Source organism: Hyaena hyaena, unplaced genomic scaffold (assembly GCF_003009895.1).
Source record: "Hyaena hyaena isolate Hyena2069 unplaced genomic scaffold, ASM300989v1 scaffold_1535, whole genome shotgun sequence".
Taxonomy (NCBI): Eukaryota; Metazoa; Chordata; class Mammalia; order Carnivora; family Hyaenidae; genus Hyaena; species Hyaena hyaena.
The window spans coordinates 216462-238272 of NW_024082159.1; the positions used below are offsets into that span (position 1 = coordinate 216462).

The following is a 21811-nucleotide window of genomic DNA, read 5'->3' on the forward strand; positions in this document are numbered from 1 at the left end:
TAATCTTTATTGTCCTTCTTTTGGCTGCAGGCTTCATTGTTTGTATTTTTATATTTTTATTTAGGTGTGACGCTAGGTTTTCTATTTGAGGTTTTTTTTTTTTTTTTTTTTTTTTTGCTTCTTCGACAGGCCTGTATTGCTATACACTTCCCTCTTTTGACAGCTTTTGCTGCATCCCATGATTTTGGAATGTCATGTTTTCATTTGTACTTGTTTCCATGTTTTTCATTTTTCATTTCTTTTTTAATTTCCTGGTTGACCCATTGATTCATTAGTAGTATGTTGTCTAACCTCCATGTATTTGTGGTCTTCCAAATTTTCCTTGTGGCTGACTTCAAGGTTCATACTGTTGTGGTCAGAAAATATAAATGGTATGATCATAATCTTTTTTATTTGCTGAGGCTTGATTTGTGAACTAGTTTGTGACTTGTGCTGGAGAATATCTCGTGTGTACTTGAAAAGAATGTGTATTCTGTGGCTTTATGATGAAATGTTCTTAATATATCTGTTAAGTCCATCTGGTCCAGTGTGTCTTCCAAAGCCATGGCTTCTTTGTTGACTTTCTGCTTAGCTAATCTATCCATTGACATAAATGTGGTGTTAAAATCCCCTACTATTATTGCATTATTATCAATGAGTTCCTTTATGTTTGTTATTAATTGATATATTTGGGAGCAGAAGTATTTACAAACGTTAGAACTTCTTGTTTGACAGTCCCCTTTGTTATAATATTAAAATAATATTATAATATAGTGCCAGTCATCTCTTGTTACATTTTTGGCTTAAAATCTAGTTTATCTGATAAAAATGTTGCTACTATGACTTTATTTGATGTCCATTTCCATGATAAATGTTTCTTCATCCCCTCACTTTCAATCTACAGATGTCTTTGGGTCTAAAATGAGTATTTTTTAGGCACATATAGATGTTAACTCATTTCCTTTATTATCTCCCAAATGTGTGATGTTATCTTTATTGTATAATTAGATGAAAATATTTCTGTTTATTTCTTCTTTGTTCACCATCTAGATGTATCTTAAATTCTTACAATTAATATAAATATAAAATATGTTCATATTACTGGTAAAAAAATTCCATCTTTATTATTTTTCCTTCTAAAAGTTTTTGTAGGAAATGTAAATCAGATGCTTTTAGCTATCCAATATTTTTAACCCAGCATTTATGCATGAAATGGTTTCATTCATGAAATACATGAAAACGTATACATAAAAATCAAATGTGGCTATGCACAGAAGACATATCTCCTGTAAATTATTTGAATAATGAGTAAACATGTCTTGGTGAATAGTAGTGTCATAGCTTGGACCTCACTCCTGATTGGAAAATGTATGGGATTACGGCATAGAGAGTTCTGCTTAGGAATGAAAGGATATGAGTAAGTTTAGTTTTTTGTTTTTGTGTTTGTGTGTATGTGTGTGTGTGTGCATGTGTGTGTTTGCCAGAAAGACAGAGATATGCTGGCGGCCTATAAATAAGGAGTAAGAACATGGTTTTATATGTAAACATTGTTCATTAATTAACACTTTTACAAAAACCTTAATTTTTGTACTGTACCTGTGTCCAAAATGCTGCATATTTTTCAACAGATATTTAAACACAGATTCTTATCCATAGCTGAATTTTTCTTTTGTCAACAATTATTCCCCCTAAAGAACTGACATGCTCACACCTAACCCTCGACTGAGTCCTTCAATCACTGAAAAAAAAAATCTGTGTTGATTACAATTATAATAAGTACTGAAAATTTCAACAGTCAAAAAAATGTTTTAAGCTTAAAAGTAATGGGAAAAAATCACAATAGGAAGTTACTCTGTTTTGACAATAAAATATCTAAAATAAGCAGCACTCTGGGTGTCTAGGTCGCTTAGTTGGCTAAGTATCTGACTCTTGGTTTGGGCTCAGGTCATGATTTAACAGCTTTTTGAGTTCGAGCACCACATTTAGTTTTGTGCTGGCAATTCAGACCCTGCTTGGGATTCCCTCTCTCTCTCCCTCTCTCTCCCCCTCCCCCACTCACACTATCTCTCTCGCAAAATAAATAAATACATAAACCTAAAAAAATAAAATAAGTAGCACTCAACAATAGGATAAAGTGGTAAAAGTGTTAAGGTTTGATAAGTTCATAGAAATCAGCTGAAGCACTAACCTCCAACATATAAATAAATGCTGCAAGCTGTGAATGGAAATTTGATAAATTTAAGCATGCTAAAAATGGATGAGTAACAAGGTTGGCAATAAAAACATGGAATAAATTACTTTTTTGTGGAGGTGCCTGGGTAGCTCAGTTGATTAAGCAACCAAATTTGGCTCAGGTCATGATCTCACAGTTTGTGGGTTCAAGCCCTGCATCAGGCTCTGTGCTGACAGCTTGGAGCCTGGAGACTGCTTCAAATTCTCTGCCTCCCTCTCTCTCTTCACCCTTCCCCTGCTTGTATTCTCTCTTTCAAAAATTAAAAAAAAAAAACATTAAAAAAGGATACTCTTTTGTGTATCAGTTCAGAGAGTTCAAAAAGACTAGTACTTTCAAATTTTATTAGTGTCAGGAAAAGTAGTAATACACAGTTTTTCTGAAAATCAACTTAACATTATATTTTCAGGAGTACTAAAAATGTTTGTCCACTTTTATTCAGCTCTTCCAATTTTAAGAATGTGCTGAAGGCATAAAAAGACATTTTGGATAGTATTTTCATAGTGATGTTTCTTTTGTATTTGGGAATAAGGCAACAAGCAGTCTATGAAATACAGGCCACCCTCATTCTGCATGGTACCCTGTTCATTGAAACTTATGGAAAAGGCGAATTTGCCCTGCTTCTTATCTGTCACAGCGGTGTGCCCGGTGAGGACAGCCTGCATTTCATAGCCCATTAGGCATGAGCAGATGCCAGAGATTGAAATAACAAAGGGCCCAATTAAGGAAAAGGAAAATTATTTTACAGAGCATTTTATGAGGGTACAATAATATTTATGTTACGCTATACTTGTTAAACACTAAGACTAAGGAAAAGTAAAATTTGTTCTTTATGTCTATGTACTAATTTTTCCATGATAACTATTTCTAGTATAAGCAAAAACAACAACAACAACAAAAAACAAAAAAAACAATAAGAACCCAAAAAACAAAAAACGGAAAACAACAGCTGCGTGTTACAAGTACAGTCCATAATCTAAGATATCAAATTAGAAGATCTTTATTTATTAATGTTAGATTTGAAACAGGAAAGTGCGAAAAACAAGGGCTCCAAAATGCCTCTTAATATTAATTGAACTAGATGGTCATTCAGGTTCCTTTTAATTCAAGTTCCTCTTATCTTTCCCCTTAAAAATACTATGTTTCAGAAATGTAAATCCCCATCAATAGATGATTATATAAGTAACATATGTACACACACACACACACACACACACACACACAATGAAATGTTCTCTAGCCATAAAAAGGGAAAAGATCATGCCCTTAGAGACAGCATGGATAAATCTAGAAGATATTATGCTAAGTGAAGAAAGTCAGACTGAGAAAGACAAACAACATATGATTATCTCAAAAATAAATCAACTGAATAAACAAACAAACAAAAGACCTGTAAAAACAGAGAACAAGTTAATGGTTGTCTGAGGAGATGATGACAGGGAGACGGACAAAATAAGTGAAGGGCAGTGAGATATAAAGGCTTTTGGTTATGGAATGAATAAGTCTTTGGAATAAAAGGCGCACGTAGGGAATATTGTCAATGACATTGTACTAGCATTGTATGGTAACAGGTGGTTAGCTACACTGATGGTGGGCACAAAGTAACGTGTACAGATGGTGAATCTCTATGTTATACACCTGACATTAATGTAACATTGAATACTTACTGTACATAAATAAAAAAATATACTGCGCTTCCCATTAATTTGAACAAACAAACTATACTTATGTCTTTTTTAGGGGTGAGGTTTGGGGAAGGAAAATATAAATATCTTTATCTGCATAGTTTTAATCAGGAAAATAAATTTTTTCTTTGATACTTAAAAGTATACCAACCAAAGGAAAGTTCTACCAAATGAAGAATGCTTCTTGTGCTGGAACATCATCGCAGCAGCTAGAAATACTGTGTCACGGAGATGAAGAAAAACAAATTTCAGTCCTAATAAATTGTATCTGATGGATCAGTCTTATCTGGGATAACTTTATATCTACTATATTCACACATACGCACAATGAAATGAGCACACAATGGTTTTGAGGATGTAGGAAAACTTGAGTTATCATTTGCTCATGGTTATTATACACATCAGTACATCCATAAAGAAGGAAAGAAATAACAGGTAAGATTAAAACTGCAGCAAACTATCTTCATGTAATAAGTGATCAGAAGCTGAAACTTCTATGGATAAAGGTTTTCTTAAGGAGAGAAAAATAAAAACTGCTGAAATATTAAAAGGAAAAGATGTATTAAATGTGTCATATCAATAGTAAGCTATATTAATTCACTTAAGTAAAGACCAAGTTCAAAAAGTATGAAGCAATCTGGAATATGGCTATGCTACAAGGTAGTTGCAAAATACTAAACCCAAATTTCCATGCTTACAATAGCCACTATTTTAAAAATAGTTTGTGGATAGACAGGAACAGAAAGGTAATATGTAGAATTACAGACCAAATAATTGTCAGTAACAAAGGAACAAAATCGTAAAAACCTCTGATGAAAGCCATGAAATTTCTATATTCAGAATGGATTTCTCCCATTCATATAGATATCTGCTTGGATTAAGGAAAATGAATGAAAACAAATGTATTGGGTAATTAAAATACAAAATATCAGATTCTTTGTGAAAATAATAAAACACAGATGGTTTTCTACTCTGGATAAGTAGACATAAGAATGCATCAAAAATGTATTGAAACAATTATCCAGAATTAGAGCTTTCATTAAAGGACACTATGCAATATATCAAACAAATGTAAATTATTTTCATATTGAGGAAACAATGCAAAGCCTTGCACTTTGCTAATAAGAATAGCTCAGTGATGGTCAATATTGTTGACCTATGAGCTGAAAGGAAGGATTTCTCTGCAGACTGAGGAAGTGGAAGGGGGTTCTTGAATGAGACTACACAGGTGACCCTGCTTAATTGTAAGCAGCTGACTTCTCCTGTTGTGTTTCCCATCTGTCACCATTTCTAAACTGTCCTATTCAAGGTTGCCATTAGGATTTTCACTTGGTCAGAAGCTGTGTATATATAATCAATGTCAGTGGTGCTCCAGAGAATTGCACTCGGGTACAACCAACAAAGGTTGCTTTTTGATTGATTTTGAGTTTTTTTTTTTTTTTCCATTGGAAAACTGTCAAAATAGACGTTTTCTCCACTCTACCAAGGTTTCTCCTACATAGTGTTCTCAAAGTCTGCTTCACATCTTTGTTCCTCAGGCTGTAGATAAATGGATTGACCATGGGACTCACGAAGATACAAACCACTGCCACAATTTTCCCTTGTTCAACAGACTGCTCATTGGCTGGTCTCAGATACATACAGAATAGGGACCCATAAAACATGGCAACAATGGTCAGTGGGGAGCCACAGGTGGAGAAGGCTTTGCGCTGGCCTTTGCTGGAAGGGATCCTCATAATGGTGATGAAAATGAAAATGTAGGAGACAAGGATGATGAGTAGGGACACTGTGAGGTTAATCCCTGTGGACACAAACAAGGCTGTCTCCTTTATGTAAGTGTCTGAACATGTCAGCATCAGGAGGGGTGGGTCAGCACAGTGGAAATGGTTGATGATGTTGGGTCCACAAAAGGACAAGTGAGAGGTCAATATCACCTTGCATTGTGCCCACTCTAGAACCCCAGAGGTAGGGGACAGTGATGAGGCAGAAGCCAAGGGGCCTGGACATTCTGCTGTTGTAGTGTAGGGGATGACTGATGGCCATGTACCTGTCATAGACCATGGTGCCCAGCATGTAATACTCTGTAAGGAGTAGAGTCACAAAAATAAAACACTGGGCTAGACACCCCATGTAGGAAATGGTTTTCTTCTCTGATAGGAAATTACCAAGCATCTGAGGAGAGGCATTAGTAGAATAAGATATCCAAACATGCTAAATGGGTGAGGAAAAAGTACATAGGGGTGTGCAGCCATGGAGTGAGCCTGATTAATGCAATCGATCCAATGTTCCCTTTCAGGGTGATGATGTAAATCACGAGAAACACCACAGAAAGGATGGGATTGCAGTCCGGGTTGGCTGGTCAGTCCTGACAGATGAACATATATATATATATGTTCATATATATATACATATAATATATTATATGTATGTAATATATTATATATGTAACATATATGTATATGTATATGTATATGTATATGTAATATATATATATATATATTACAGTAAAGAAAAGTATATTTCCCTTGAACAAAACAGTGTAAATCTATTTTGATCATTTTGGTTACAGCAATGCCATTGTAATTCAGTGCAAACTTGAATTGGGTAAATCTATGAGAAGCTCCCTCAAATGAATAAGGGGAGATGTTCACATTTATGTTTTTTTCCTCACCCTTAGCCTTATACTCATTTACTCAAATCCTTTTAAAGTTCTCTCTTAATAAAAAGTATATTAAATCTTTAAAGGTATACGGAGTGAAAGTACAGTTTCTTGTGCGAATTCTAAGTCTCTATTCTTGGAGGAGGAAATGTTAAAAGGGAAGCATGATATATGGACTTTTTGAATTCCAAGAACTGGCAGAAGCTCAACATGTAACCTTATTTTAAATCTTAGCTGTGTTATGAAATGAATCTGTAACCTATTTCAAGATGGTTCCAAGGTCTGACCTCCTAATACATTATAAGACACCTGCTGTCTTTGTCTGAAAGAGTCGGAGTCTGCCTGCCTATGGTTTTGTCTTAATGTGTCAATTCTTATAATCACTACCAATTCAATTTTATGTCCGAAAGAGAAACTAGTAAGAAATCAAACAATATTAGGAGTTCTTGATTTTCAGACTTACCTGTGGAGGGATTGTGATTTCCGAGCCTCCTGGAAGGTCCCGAGAGTAGGACGATTTATTCCTGGATGTCTAATTCTGGATGATTCATCCAGGAAGCATTGTCAGGAAATGTCCTTATGGGACATCATTAGGATTCCCTCTGGAGGTCTTTACAAAAGTCACTCCTTAATGGATCGGATCCTAATTTATGGGTTGATCATTAGATGAATGCATTATCTTTCATTAAACGCAAGAACACATAGTACCAATTTTGATACTGAGATTCCTTCTAGGGTAGTTAAAAAGTATTGCATTCTTTATAATGAAAAGGTCCTTGTCCTGACTCTGCTCATTGTATCCTCAGCCGGAATGGTTGTTTCCCATTGTGAATGCCATTGGTGGTTTTCTCTATCTCTCTTGTTGTATTTCCCTCCTTTTGTAAACTTTCTATTTCTTTTGCAATATTGTCAGTGCTCTGAGGACATGATTAATGTCAATTTCAGTTGATATCTCTTAAAGAGATCTACACAACATTTTGGGTGCACAGTTGATCTTTAGAGAAGAGGTACTGAATGAATACCTAAACAGTAATGCTAGGGAGAGGGTTTTGACTTAGTGACCTTCCATGTAAATAGCAGTTTACCTCATAAGATCATTGCTTCTTGTGAATTAAATTTCAAGTAGAGATCTAATTGAAAGGTTAGTTTGAATGAAATTAGTTCAAGTAGACTTGTTGGCATGGATCATTTATATAATGGTATGTTTAGTTTATGATTCCTGACACATACTAACTCATATAAACATTTCCTCTCTGAACCTTATTTACATTAGAATTTGAAATCAGAGTAAATTCCTAGTACTTCTGAGCCAGGTTCATAATAATACCATTATGAATAACAAAAATAATATTTTATCTTTTATATGATTGAGCTAAATTTTCCTCATCTGAAGTCCATCTATTATTAGTGCTTGACATAAAAATGTAGATTATAACAGAGACAAAGTAAAAAACCCAAAGCCTGGCCCTTTTGAATGGACATATTAATGAATTAGTCTGTAGAAGAAGAAGGNTGTAGAAGAAGAAGAAGGAGGAGGAGGAGGAGGAGGAGGAGGAGGAGGAGGAGGAGGAGAATAAGAAGAAGAAAAATTAGAAGAAGGAGGAGGAGGAGGAGGAGAAAAAGAAGGAAGAAGAGGAAGAAAAAGAGGAGGAGAAGAAGATTTAGGGCCTCAGGAGATAATTCTGAGACTGACTTTCCTTGCTGTGGGCTTTGACCCTGAATCAACATGTCAGGTAAAGGAGACTTTGGGCTCAGCTTACTTAAAAAGTTGCTCCTTGGACTTGACTTAATATTCCAACAGTTTCTTTGGTTTCCATGGTGTATGGACTGTACCCAAATTTCCAAATTTTCTGTATCCTCTTGTAGGAGAATGTGAAAAAATCATAACGCTGTGAACCCAAGATGTGTTGCATCAGTGAGGCTGAGTACTACACAGCAGCATTCCCAAGCCATGTTTGCAAGAATCAAAGGAGCAGATCTAAGGTCCAGGAGGGTCTGTAATACCCTGAAGAGCCAAGGTACACTAGGGTCAGCAGGGAAGATTAGCAGGCTGTGTCCAACCAAGAGAGATTAAGGACTGCAAGGTGCCCTGGTCCTGGTAGAGGACAACAGAGCTACCATGCAGATCGGAGAGCAAAGAAGGCTGAAAAGAAGCACCAACATAATGGGTACAGATCAAAGCCTCTCTTTACCAGTAATAAGAGGCCTCATAAGTCATAAAAAGGGAAACATAATTAAAATATGAAGAACTGGGTATTTACCTGAAGGGAAAGATCAACCAAAGAGTTACTGACATTTTGATGGCTTTAAGTCCAAAGGTGCTTTCTAAAAGAAAGTCAGACTTCACAAGTCCACATGTTATGTAATTATGTCTTGACATAAGGATTCAGGTAATATGACAATTAAAAATATGTATTTTGTCATTAAATTTCCTTCTGAAAATATTAAAAACATGCAAAATATTTATATACCAGTTGCCATGAACATGCAAAGAGTAAATAAAAGAACTTTATTTCTCAAGTGAGTAAAAATCCTGCCAGTTAAAAAAAAGACAGACAACAAGAAACCCTATATATATTCTTTGTCATTCTGAAAATGCTTTTCTGTCTAGTTGGTTTGTTGAGATGGGTCAAAGCTCTAATATAACATTATGATTATTTAATGTTATAGTTAGTAGGTTCGCAGGTTAGTAGGTTCGAGCCTCGCGTCGGGCTCTGTGCTGACAGCCAGTTCAGAGCCTGGAGCTTCTTTCAGATTCTGTGTCTCTCTCTCTGACTCTCTCCTGGTCATGCTGTCTCTCTCTCTCAGAAATATATAAAACATTAAAAATTTAAAAAAATAAAGAAATGAATTTTAAACATTACATATTATTTTAAGAAAAACGATCTCCCAATAGTTTGAAAACAACATTGCAAACCTCTTTGAAGTTTTCATGGATTCCTACAATTACAATTCCTTTTCCCTTCTTTTTCCCTTCCTTCTTCTTCTCATTTAGGAAAATTTGACTCAGGCTATTCCAAAGTCAAGGAGATAATATTTTGAGGGAATGGGGATGGCAACATGTAATCATTGATAACAGAGACTTCTGGAATGCATAAGGAGATGAAAGAGGATGCCAATTATGGTAACAAGGATTGAGACAGACTTTTTAAGTGACTTTGGTGGACAGGTTTTAAAGGACATTTTGGATTACTTTCACTACATTCCCCCACATGCTTCTCTAAGTAGGGTGAGTACAGATTGGCAAGATTATGGAAAAGATCCTTGTTGCTGCCTGGCCAACAATACAAGGCATTCTATTCTCATTATGATTCATGAACATGTCTCATCTCAATCAGATGTGCTGGCTGGTCATGTGACTTTAATTCAGAGGAAAAGAACAGAAAAGAAAGACTAAGCTGCATTGCCAAATTCATGTCTACCTGCAGTAATGCTAGTAATGATAATATCTGACTCCTATGTGTAGCAGTCCTCAGTTGAGTCAGGATCCAGAAGGAGGGTACCTCAATGGTTCTTTTAAGCTTCAGGCCAGAATCTTCTAAACCCAGACATAGCCCAAAATTTTAACAAAATGAATCATCATTATTACCATAATTGGTATTTGTGCTACTACTTCCCCTGCAACATTATTGAATAACTACTGTGTGCTCTTCTGACCTGGGTTAGGGATATGGCATAAAACAGCCTTTCACTCACATTGTTTAGCTGAAGATAACTTAAAGAAAGGACACAGAATACAGGCAAAGTTACAGAGATCAATCAAGGATGTTGAAGAAACATCTGGAGGCTAACTGCAGAAAGCGGTGTCCACCCCATGTTCTGAAGTGACCAGGCAATGATTACAATCACCAGACCCAAGGAGGGCAAGAAGCAGGAAGGAAGTCATGGCCACTTTCTCTCCCAACACACAGCTCAGCGGGAGTCTGACTTGGAAAGAAGCAGCCACTCTAGCACCTTTGTTGTGAATCTGGGAGAGAATGAGAAATACAATGAGTTATTTTTCTCTTTCTCCCTCCCCTGACTTCATGCTGGTTCTTCCCAGTGGCCAAACTCAACTGAAACTGAACACCAAAGGAGCTCTATTGACGTGATCCATAAGGGCTAAACTCCGGGGGGACAAAGGAAGGTAGAGAAGAAAAGACAATGGGTCCGGGTGGGAGAGGGTGACAAAGAGAGAACCCCCAGCACATCTACATTATGTGTATATCCATAACATTCCCATAGTACATAATAGCCGTGGAGCATTATTCCTAGTAATGAGAAAAAGCACAAGGCTTAGAATGAGTAAATCCTGAGTCCAAGATCAACCTAAGTTAATTGAGTTTCCAATGGCATTCCAGACTCCAAAACTTTCTCTGTTTACCAGGCACTATTCTACCTGACAGGTTGTAGACAAAAGAAACTATTATTCCCCCAGTCAAAAAACAGTAAGACATTCAAGAATGATTTAAAATAAATAAGGAATCCCATTGCTTTATGATTCTCAGGAGATTTGATTCCCTGTTGATATTGGGGAATGGGCAAAAATCAGGTCCTAAATGAGCTTGGTTAGGATTTGTAGAAGAATAAGTTAGTGACTGTATATAATCTGAATGAATTGCTGCCAGAGATAATTAAACCATAGGGACTTGGTGCCTGTATGATAATTCTGTTGTAAACTCTTCTGGATAGAAGAAACTGAATGGTTTATAAACCTATAGCAGTGTATAATCTTCTATTCATGCTGTCCTTGAGAAAGCACTCTTCTTTTACAGGTAGGATTTGGTGTTGTTAAAATATATTGGAATGTAGAGATAAGTATTTCAGTCAACAAAAAATCAAATCATGGGCTGAAACATATTCTGATGAGTTAGCAAAACTGTTGATATAGATTTAATGATTTTCTAAGAGTACAAGCATTCATATACGTACAACAGAGTAACAGTTACCAGACTAGAGAGAACATCCATTCCATATATAATGATTGATTGGCTCCATTTGGGAAAGCACTGTTCCAGGTACCACTGAGGCTCTCGCTGCAGATTAGATAAACTCTTGTCCCTGAAAGTCACACTTTGATGTTGAGTCTTATGTTAGACTAGACCTGGATTTTTCACCCAATATAACAGTAGCTACAACTTATTAAATGTTTCCTTCATGTCAGATATATTTTAAAAGCTTTTCCACTGATTTAAATCCCTTATATGTGGGCGCTTGAACCAAATTTTATACATGAGAAAAATTAGACACAGAGAGATAAATAACTTGGTCATGCTCCATGGCTAGGAATTGGAGGATGTGGCTTTCCCGCCAGGTGGTCTGGCTGCAGACTCCCAGTATCTGTCACCCTCATGACTCTCAAAATCTAACCCAGTATACTGTCTCTTACTTCCTTAAACAAATTAGGGAGTGGTATTAAATATCATTCTGTTCCTTCCAAGTTAGAACTGCTACCCTTTATAATTACAAGCATCCTATTGAATGATGCTCTATATCCCTTCATAGAAAAAAGCCCCTCCTAGTTTTATAATCCATATTAAAGTTAATCAAAATGCATTTCACGAAGACACTTCCTAAACTTTTTCCCACTTCAGACTGAATTATGACCACATAGCAGGAGATATCATCCTTCTTAAAATAAACATCAACCTTCTAGACTCTTTGGATGAATGGGTAGTGCCAGCATAAATCTACATGGCAGAATCTCAGAGTGAAGGTGAATGTCAAGGGCACAGAGCCTCAGGTGCCCCAGAGCTACTTCTGTCTCCCTACAAATATTTCATTCTGAGTTTTCTTTGCTCAAATCATGTAGGATGTGGTGTTCTATTTCTTTAAAGTTATTTTCATACAATATTCAGTTAAATAACCTGAAATGTTCAAGTTTACATTGCACCATTAACCCACAGAAACAGAGATATTAATTATTTTGATGTTTGATTTATATATTAGTAAATATGTATTTATTAAAAACACCATCCCTGCACCAAAGAGTGTTTGTCTATTATAATAGTTACTCAAATTTTACAAACTTAGAAACACACAGAATAATTATGATTACATTGACTTAGGTGATTTGTCTTGGATTTTATTACCCTGGTCAATATGACCAAAGTCCACATGTGCAGAGTGGGATAATGCAATGAGCAAGAGTATTGGAAAGGCATTTACAAAGTGCCTTATGAAATGATTCCTGTTCATTTTTGGCCTCGTAGCTATTAGCAAGAGAGTATAACATTGCTATACCTGTGTGTTTGTTACTGAAGGAGGCTATTGGTTTTTCCAAGATGGTATTTACGGTACATAAAGGTACCATACATAAATGCAGAAATGCAGAGAGATGCACTTGAGATAACTTAAGTCTTGTCTCAGTTGTATGATTACTATGATTATTATTCCACTAAAATAGTTTAATGTATTAAAAAACCTAAATAGAATTTATGTTACATAATTTTTAAAATAGTTTAAAAAATTTTTTATTTATTTTTGAGACAGAGATAGAGACAGCGTGAGCAGGGGAGGGTCAGAGAGAGAGGGAGACACAGAATCTGAAACAGGCTCCAGGCTCTGAGCTGTCAGCACAGAGCCTGATGCGGGGCTCGAACCTACGAACTGTGAGCTCATGACCTGAGCTGAAGTCGGACGCTTAACCGACTGAGCCATCCAGGCGCCCCTTATGTTACATTATTTTTTAAATTTTATACTAGAGTTAAAAGAAGGTAGAATTACCATTAAATTATTATAGTGCATGGATATGTTTATTAACAACATTTTATTAATGTCTCCTCCCCATACTAGGGAGGCTTTTAATACTATTGCTTTCTCTAATCTCTCACCCAGTGAACACTTGATATCACAGATATATAAGTATCTGTATATCTTACACATATCGTTTGTATACTGTACATGTATCTTTTTCAATATCAAAAACATGATTGACTTTTGTGCCTCATGAAGCAATTTCTGGCCCTGATAATTGACTATAATACACAAAGCAAAGGAGATCTTAGGCTGAGTCCTACATGTAGCATGAAGGAACAAACTGCTTGAAGAGATCTTAAGTTCAGGGGGCAGGAGGAAAAAAGCTAGTTCTACAGGGATATGCATCATTCCCTCTAGCTGCAAAAAAAAAAAAAAAAACAAAAAAAACAAAAAAAACAACAGATGATGATGATTTAGATACCACAGCAAATATATATTGAAAAACAATGGATTGCAATGTCCGAAAACAGCCAAGTTTAAGGAAACTGTAAGTGAACAAATGTAGTATATCTTGCCAAGAAGATAAAGTCTTCTCAACACGAAAAGACTTGAAGAAAAACATTTAGAATATGACTGCCTTTATCAAAGGAGCTCTCTACTAATTTAGATGTTTAAGATGTCAATTGCGGGCTAACTAGGCTATTTATTTATGCCACATGAAACTTAAAATTGCAGAGAAAAACTATCAGATGACATGATGGGGTAACCGATGCGTGATAAAAAGACAAGCATTTCTACTTGCTTTCCTGCAGTTCTCATTTGAAGCCCAGGACACACAATGTTACCGACAAACTACACAGCAGTGGCTGAGTTTATCCTCTTGGGACTGACAGATCGAGCCGAGCTGCAGCCTGTCCTTTTTGCGATTTTCCTACTCATCTACCTTATCACAGTCGTTGGCAACGTGAGCATGATTTTGTTAATCAGAAGTGACTCAAAGCTTCACACGCCCATGTACTTCTTCCTCAGTCACCTCTCCTTTGTGGATCTCTGTTACGCCACCAGTGTCGCTCCACAGATGCTGGTTCATTTCTTATCCAAGAGAAAAGCCATTTCCTTCCTTGGCTGCCTTCTACAGTTCCACTTTTTCATCGCCCTGGTGATCACGGATTATTACATGCTGGCGGTGATGGCTTATGACCGCTACGTGGCCATCTGCAAACCCTTGTTGTATGGCAGCAAGATGTCCAGATGCGTCTGCCTCTCTCTCGTGGCTACCCCATACATCTACGGCTTTGCCAATGGCCTGGCACAGACCATCCTGATGCTTCGCCTCTCCTTCTGCGGACCCAATGAAATCAACCACTTTTATTGTGCGGACCCCCCTCTCATAGTCCTTGCCTGTTCAGACAATTATGTCAAAGAAACTGCCATGTTCGTGGTGGCTGGGACCAACCTTACTTGTTCACTAGCCATCATTCTTATCTCCTACATTTTCATCTTCACGACCATTCTGCGCATCCGCTCTGAGGAGGGGAGGCGCAAGGCCTTTTCCACCTGTGGGTCCCACTTGACGGCTGTCACTGTCTTTTATGGAACTCTCTTCTGCATGCACCTGAGACCCCCTTCTGAGGCATCTGTAGAACAGGGGAAAATTGTAGCAGTTTTTTATATCTTTGTGAGCCCTATGTTAAACCCTTTGATCTATAGCCTGCGGAACAAAGATGTTAAACGAGCAATCAGGAAAGTTGTCCAAAAGAAATCACTTTTTGAATAGACATTTTGGTCACAGGTATGTAATATATCTCATTATCTCACCAATTAATGAGCATTTAAAATTAACAAATCACCTTCTGTCATTGGCTTTTTGTCTTTTATTGTCCACATCTGGATCTTGAAAGTGTCAAATTATTTGCTAGTATTTGTAATTCTGTTTCAGTAGGTTAAAAAAAATCTCTTAGAAATTCAAGTCCAAAACTGGAAGGCATTATTATTGCTCTATAAATTCAATAAATAACAGAAGATTCCATCTATAATACTTATAGTGATTCAAAGTTATAAAAGACAGAAGTACCAAATTATTTTGTGTCAATGCCCATCTGTTTGATTTTTATAGTGCTTAATAATTTTCAAACTAATATCCAGAAACTTCACAAATATAGTAGATGAGAGATTTTATTTCTTTTTTCTTTACAAAAGACATATAAGAAAGAAGATTTTGTGTATCTCAGATTATTACTCTAAACAATATTTAGAATGATAATACTGATATAGTGGAATCCTTAGTCATAAGGCTTATGGATGGAATGGCAGATTTTCCTTGGAAGATTTTTTAAAAATCAATATCTACCCTCATCATTAAACTGGTTTTGTGGTTTCGCTTGTATTTTTTTTAATCACGAACTATTTCAACATACTTTAAAAAATAGGAACTAATGGAAAGCCTGCCTGTGCAAGTGAACTAATCATTATTAAGGCTTCACATGTGTGCGTTTTGCTTCAAATATTTCACATACTCAGATAGTCTCAAATTAAGCCCTGCCTGCCTGATTCCATTCCTCTCTCCATTTCCTGCGCTCAACTCTCACGCGAACTTAGTGTTTCTTATTCCTATGTAGAGTTCTAATGTTTGCTGATGTTCCTGTATCCATAAAATTCTATAATATTATTTTGGGAGACTTAAAACTTGCTACAAATGAAGTCACTCTATCCTTCTGTGAGTTTTCTATTTTCACTAAATCTTAGATTCCTCCATATTGATTCATGGAGCATGAACTGTCTTTGATATAGTCTACATCAGTATATAAATATGCCACAATCTATCTAACCATTCTATTATTGATGGGGGAATACATTTTTCCTGTACCTTGATAATACAAAAATCTAGCAAAACATTTTACTCTGAAATTCTGAGTGTGGACCAGTTCAAGAGTTCTTCCCTGAAGGTTAACTTCTGGGTCATAAGAAAAGAGTATCTTTACATTTAGTAGATATTGCTAAATTGCTCTACCAAGTGCTCTCCTGCCAACAGTGTGTGAGATTGGTCTTTATTTCATATTCTCTCAATTACTGTATACTGTCAGGCTTTCCAGATGTTTTCCCATCTGATGGGTGTAAAATGGATAATAATATCTTGTTTATTAAGCTCTTGTGTTGTCATTACTAGTGAAGCAAAGTGTTTTTAAGTGCTTTGATGCTAATAGAAAAGTTGTCTTTCAGTTGTATGTCTATTTTCTTTTTAAAAATTTTTTAATGTTTATTCATTTTTGGGAAAGAGAGAGAGAGAGACAAAATGTGAGTGGGGTAGGGCAGAGAGAGGAAGATACAGAATCTGAAGCAGGCTCCAGGCTCTGAGTTGTCAGCCCAGAGCCTGACGCGGGGCTCAAACCCACGAACTGTGAGATCATGACCTGAACTGAAGTTGGACACTTAACTTACTGAGCCACCCAGATGCCCCGTATGTCTATATTCTTAGTTAATTTTCCAGCTGGGTTATTTTCTCCTTATTTTGTACATTTGCAATAGCTCCTTATATATTCTGTACTAGATACCAAACTTATGATATATGCAATGCAAAGACTTCAACCTGTTTGTAGCTTGTATCTCACTTTTGTTCATGATATATTTGGTGGTATAGAAGTTTTTCGTTTTAGGTTCAAATGTTAATCTTCTCTTTACGGTTGTGCTTTGTATGTCTTGTCTAAACAATTCTTTCCTATTATAAAAATATTCTATTTTCTTTCAATTATTTAAAGTTTTACTTTTGTGTATTTAAGCCTGTATTTTTCCTGGTATTACAAATGTTGCGATACAATTATTACTCTGATTTTTTACAAAAATAATTCATTTTCCATCTTTTAAATGCTCCATATGGTTCTTATTAAGATTTTAGTAAAGGGTGTCTGGGTGACTCGGTTAAGTGTCCACCTCTTGGTTTTGGTTCAGGTCATGATCTTACAGTATCAGGTGTTCTGGCCCCCCATCAGGCTCTGTGCTGACATCCCAGAGCCTGCTTGGGATTCTCTTTCTCCCTCTCATTGCCCCCTCCCCCACTCATGTCTCTGTCTTTCTCAAAATAAATAAATGAACGTATTTTTTAAAATTTATCTTTTTTTATTTAAAAATTTTTAATGTTTATTCATTTTTGAGAGACAGAGAGAGACAAAGCATGAGTGGGGGCCTGTCAGAGAGAAAGGGAGACACAGAATCTGAAGCAGGCTCTAGGCTCTGAGCTATCACAGAGCTGGAGTGGGGCTTGAACTCACAAACCATGAGATTATGATCTGAGCTGAAGTCTGACAGTTAGCCTAGTGAGCCACCCAGGTGCCCCTAAACTTAAAAAAAATGTTTTTTAAGATTTTAAATAAATTCTTTCATGTATAAAGTTTTCATGTTTTTATCAGTTTGTTTCTTGGCTCTGTATTGTGGGACCAATCTGTCAATTCCTTCATCAATGCAAACTATTTTTATAATGATAGTTTTGTCACCTCTCATCTGAAAGCTTGTACATTAGAGAATTTTCTTGAAAGATCTCTGACAGAAGATACCGTTAAAATGTATAGAAATATTTTATTGTCTCCAGAGTTTGTTATTTTCTCAGAAGGCACAGGATACCAATGTCATTGAGCCAATGCTGATGGCTATGAGAAGAGCAAGAAAAAAGTTATTCATAGTTGATACTAGGTCTATGTCCACTCTTGTATTCTGGTACCTGTCATCATAGATCTTCCTTACTATGGCTTAACATATGCTTCAATTTGTCATCAGTATGCATGCATTGGTCTTCTTTCCTTACTTGTCCAAACTAGTCCATTTCCCAAGTCTGAATGTACCATATCCTGATTTAAGAGTTCACAGAGAAAATAGCAACAAAAGTAGGGTGTTATGATTTTTCCTCTTCAGGAATTATAGGTTGTCCATTGTCTCCTGGAGAATTTGTATTTCCATCCATTTCATGGCACTCTACTGCTCATCCTTGGCATTTTCTCCTGAAACTACAAGTTTTGAAAGTTTTGAAACAAAAATTTCAATTTTGTTGAAATTCCTCTCAGAATAAATTGGCTGGGCAAAGCATAGCTCTCTGAAGTCCAGGTCAATCTAGTTTTTTTTTTTTTTTTAATCTTCCATATCCTTACATATGTTTGATTGCTTCATATATAAAAACTGAGAGAGGTGTTTGTGGTTTTGTTTATTTCTCTTTGTAATTTTCCCTATATTATTTGCTCATGTCCAGTAAAGAACTAGTTTTATTCCTTTTATCATTTTTAAATTTTTTATCCCTACTTTGAATGATTAAAATCTAAAAGTGGTTTTCTTTGATTTATATTCATATACTACCAGCAGTATATTCATTGTTTTGGGTTGGTTGATGCTTATCATATATGTTTTTACCTTCTTTACTTTCAGGCCCTAAGTCATTTAAATTACTGAGTTTCATATTTTATTGTGAATACACATACTTAGATATACGTTATAACAACTTATTTTGCATTTAAAATTTTTTTCTCCATCTTTTTTTTCCCTTTTTCCAAACAGGAGTTAAATTGTGTTTTCTAAATAACTTTGATTCATGACTATCTTACCTGCCTACTGTCAGCCCCAAAGGGCAAAGCCCATGTCTGCTTTTGCTGATTATTTTAAAGCTGGCATATTCCCCAAACCTTGATATAGATGGTTCTCAATAAATTTGTATTTTCTAATACACTATTGTTATACCCTTTGGATTATGGCTATTTGAGTGCAAGCTTTAAGCTATGCTACTTGCTAACATCAGGGCTTCTTTTTTTTCTTAAAATTTTTAATGTTTATTTATTTTTGAGAGAGAGACACACACATGTTGCAAGTGGGGGAGGGGCAGAGAGAGAGACACACACACACACACAGAATCTGAAACAGTCCCCACGCTCTGAACTGTCAGCACAGAGCCTGACGTGGGGTTCGAATCTATGAACCGTGATATTGTGACCTGGCCACTGAACCAACTGAGTCACCCAAATGCCCTGATCTTCTGGAATTCTTAACAAATCAACACCTGATGGTGAAACTTTACATATGCCTGCCTCATCCATTCCACCATGAAGCAGAAACTCTTTAAGGACACAAATCTTTTGACTTTCTCTTATACTCTCTACATTGAGAGTACAATGATAAATAGAAGGCTTTTCCTGAATGTTTTTAACCCTGTGGGTGAATGGATGAATGAATGGATGGATGCCAATAATCTTGGAGAAGGTATAGCATGGTGTGAGCTTGTCACATTTCCTTGCTTAATAATATGATATCAAGGACTATAGTTGGCTTGTTTTAATCCCAGCCTCACAATTTATTTGCATTTACTAGGGAAAGTTACTTAATCTCTCTTTGCTTCAGATTCCCATCTGTAAAATAATGCTAATAGTATTAACAACCCATGAAATTGTGTAAGGAATAACTTAACTAATGTGTGTATATTGGTAAGCCTAATACCCAGCACACAGTAAATATTCCATGCTTATCACCTATAATTAATTACCCCTGTTCTGATTTCTGTTTTTTGGTTTCTTAAACAAATTAACCACTTAAACCACTTCATCTCCCTACAGAATTCATTTCTGAGGGAGACAGAAGTATGCTGATGAAGTTACCAGAGAGGAGATAAGCGAAGGTTGTGTATTCATATTCATAGGCTTAAGTACACATTGCACACTTCTTAAGTTATTCACCAAGTATCTATTTGTAAATGATCATATCCTAGGACCTGTGCTACCTGCTGAGATCACAATTCTTGCCCGTAGGGGTTTACAAGGTAGTGGTGGTGAAAGAGATATGGCAGGCGATTTAGCAGAGTGTGTTAGACAAACATGAGGGCAGATTGCTAAGGACACATGGAGGAAGGAGTTCAAACTCAGTTCTGTGGAGGTGGGGAAAGTATCTTTTGAGAAAACATCTGTTTGAGCCTTACCTACTGCCTGAGACAATATAGTATTAATTAAATACGTTTTATGAAACAAACGGATTTTTTAAATCATCGAAACAAAGAGTAGAAATGTTTTAAAAATTCAATGTTTGTCATGGAAATGATATTTGGCTCTGGTAAAGAGTGAGAATAAGAGAACCTAGTCAGGGATGACGGAGAGGCTTTTGGAATGCATAAAGAGATGAAAGGGCACGGCTATTATGGTAACAAGGGATGAGACAGAGGTTTCTAAATGACTCTGGGGGACAAAGTGTTAAAGGACATTTTGGACTCCATTCACTACATCCCCCACATGCATATCTAAGTAGGGTGAGTACAGATTGGGGGGGCTATGCAAAGGATCCTTGCTGCTGCCTGGCCAACAATACAAGGTATCCTATTCTCTATGTGATTCATGATCTTGTCTCATCTCAATCAGATGTGCTGAGTGGTCATGGCTTTGGTAAGGGAAGGAGAGCAAGAGACCTATGCCTATGTGCTACTGTGGGTGACTTCAATTTGGAGGAAAGGAACAGAAAAACAAGCCTAAGCCACATTATCAAATCCAAATCTACTTGAATAATGCTAGTAATGTTAGTATCTGATGCATATGTGTAGTTCTCAGTTGAGTCAGGATCCACAAGGGGTGTCCTTTTAAGCTCCAGGCCAGAATCTTCTAAACCCAGGTATAGCCCAAATCTTTAACAAAATGAATAATCATTATTACCATAATTGGTATTTGTGCTACTACTTCCCCTGCAACATTATTGAATAACTACTGTGTGTTGCTCTGGCCTGTGTTAGGGATATGGCATAAAACAGCCTTTCACTCACATTGTTTAGCTGAAGATCACTTAAAGAAAGGACACAGAATACAGGCAAAGTTACAGAGATCAATCAAGGATGTTGAAGAAACATCTGGAGGCTAACTGCAGAAAGCATTGTCCACCCCTTGTTCTGAAGCGACCAGGCAGTGACTACAATCACCAGACCCAAGGAGGGCAAGAAGCAGGAAGCAAGTCATGGCCACTTTCTTTCCCAACATATACATGCAGCTCAGCGGGAGTCTGACTTGGAAAGATGCAGCCACTCTAGCACCTTTGTTGTGAATCTGGGAGAGAATGAGAAATACACTGAGTTATTTTTCTCTTTCTCCCTCCCCTGACTTCCTGCTGGTTCTTCCCAGTGGCCAAACTCAACTGAAACTGAACACCAAAGGAGCTCTATTGACGTGATCCATAAGGGCTAAACTCCGGGGGGACAAAGGAAGGTAGAGAAGAAAAGACAGTGGGTCCGGGTGGGAGAGGGTGACAAAGAGAGAACCCCCAGCACATCTACATTATGTGTATATCCATAACATTCCCATAGTACATAATAGCCGTGGAGCATTATTCCTAGTAATGAGAAAAAGCACAAGGCTTAGAATGAGTAAATCCTGAGTCCAAGATCAACCTAAGTTAATTGAGTTTCCAATGGCATTCCAGACTCCAAAACTTTATTAACAGACACCATTCTACTTGACAGGTTATAGACAAGAGAACCTATTATTCCCCCAGTCAAAAAACCGTAGGACATTCAAGCATAATTTAAAATAAAAGAAGAAATTCCCATTGCTTTATGGTTCTCAGGAGATTTGATTCCCTGTG

General features: G+C 36.6%; 1 protein-coding gene and 1 pseudogene across 1 annotated transcript; one reads left to right on the forward strand and one right to left on the reverse strand.

Moving 5' to 3' along the window:
• Nucleotides 1-5219: 5219 nt before the first annotated feature.
• LOC120225857 lies at nucleotides 5220-10439 on the reverse strand (annotated as a pseudogene).
• A 3630-nt stretch (nucleotides 10440-14069) lies between these two features.
• LOC120225861 (olfactory receptor 1030-like) lies at nucleotides 14070-15008 on the forward strand. The gene has a single exon (XM_039224044.1). The coding sequence runs from the start codon at nucleotides 14070-14072 to the stop codon at nucleotides 15006-15008; it is 939 nt and encodes a 312-aa protein (XP_039079975.1).
• The last annotated feature ends 6803 nt before the right edge of the window (nucleotides 15009-21811 follow it).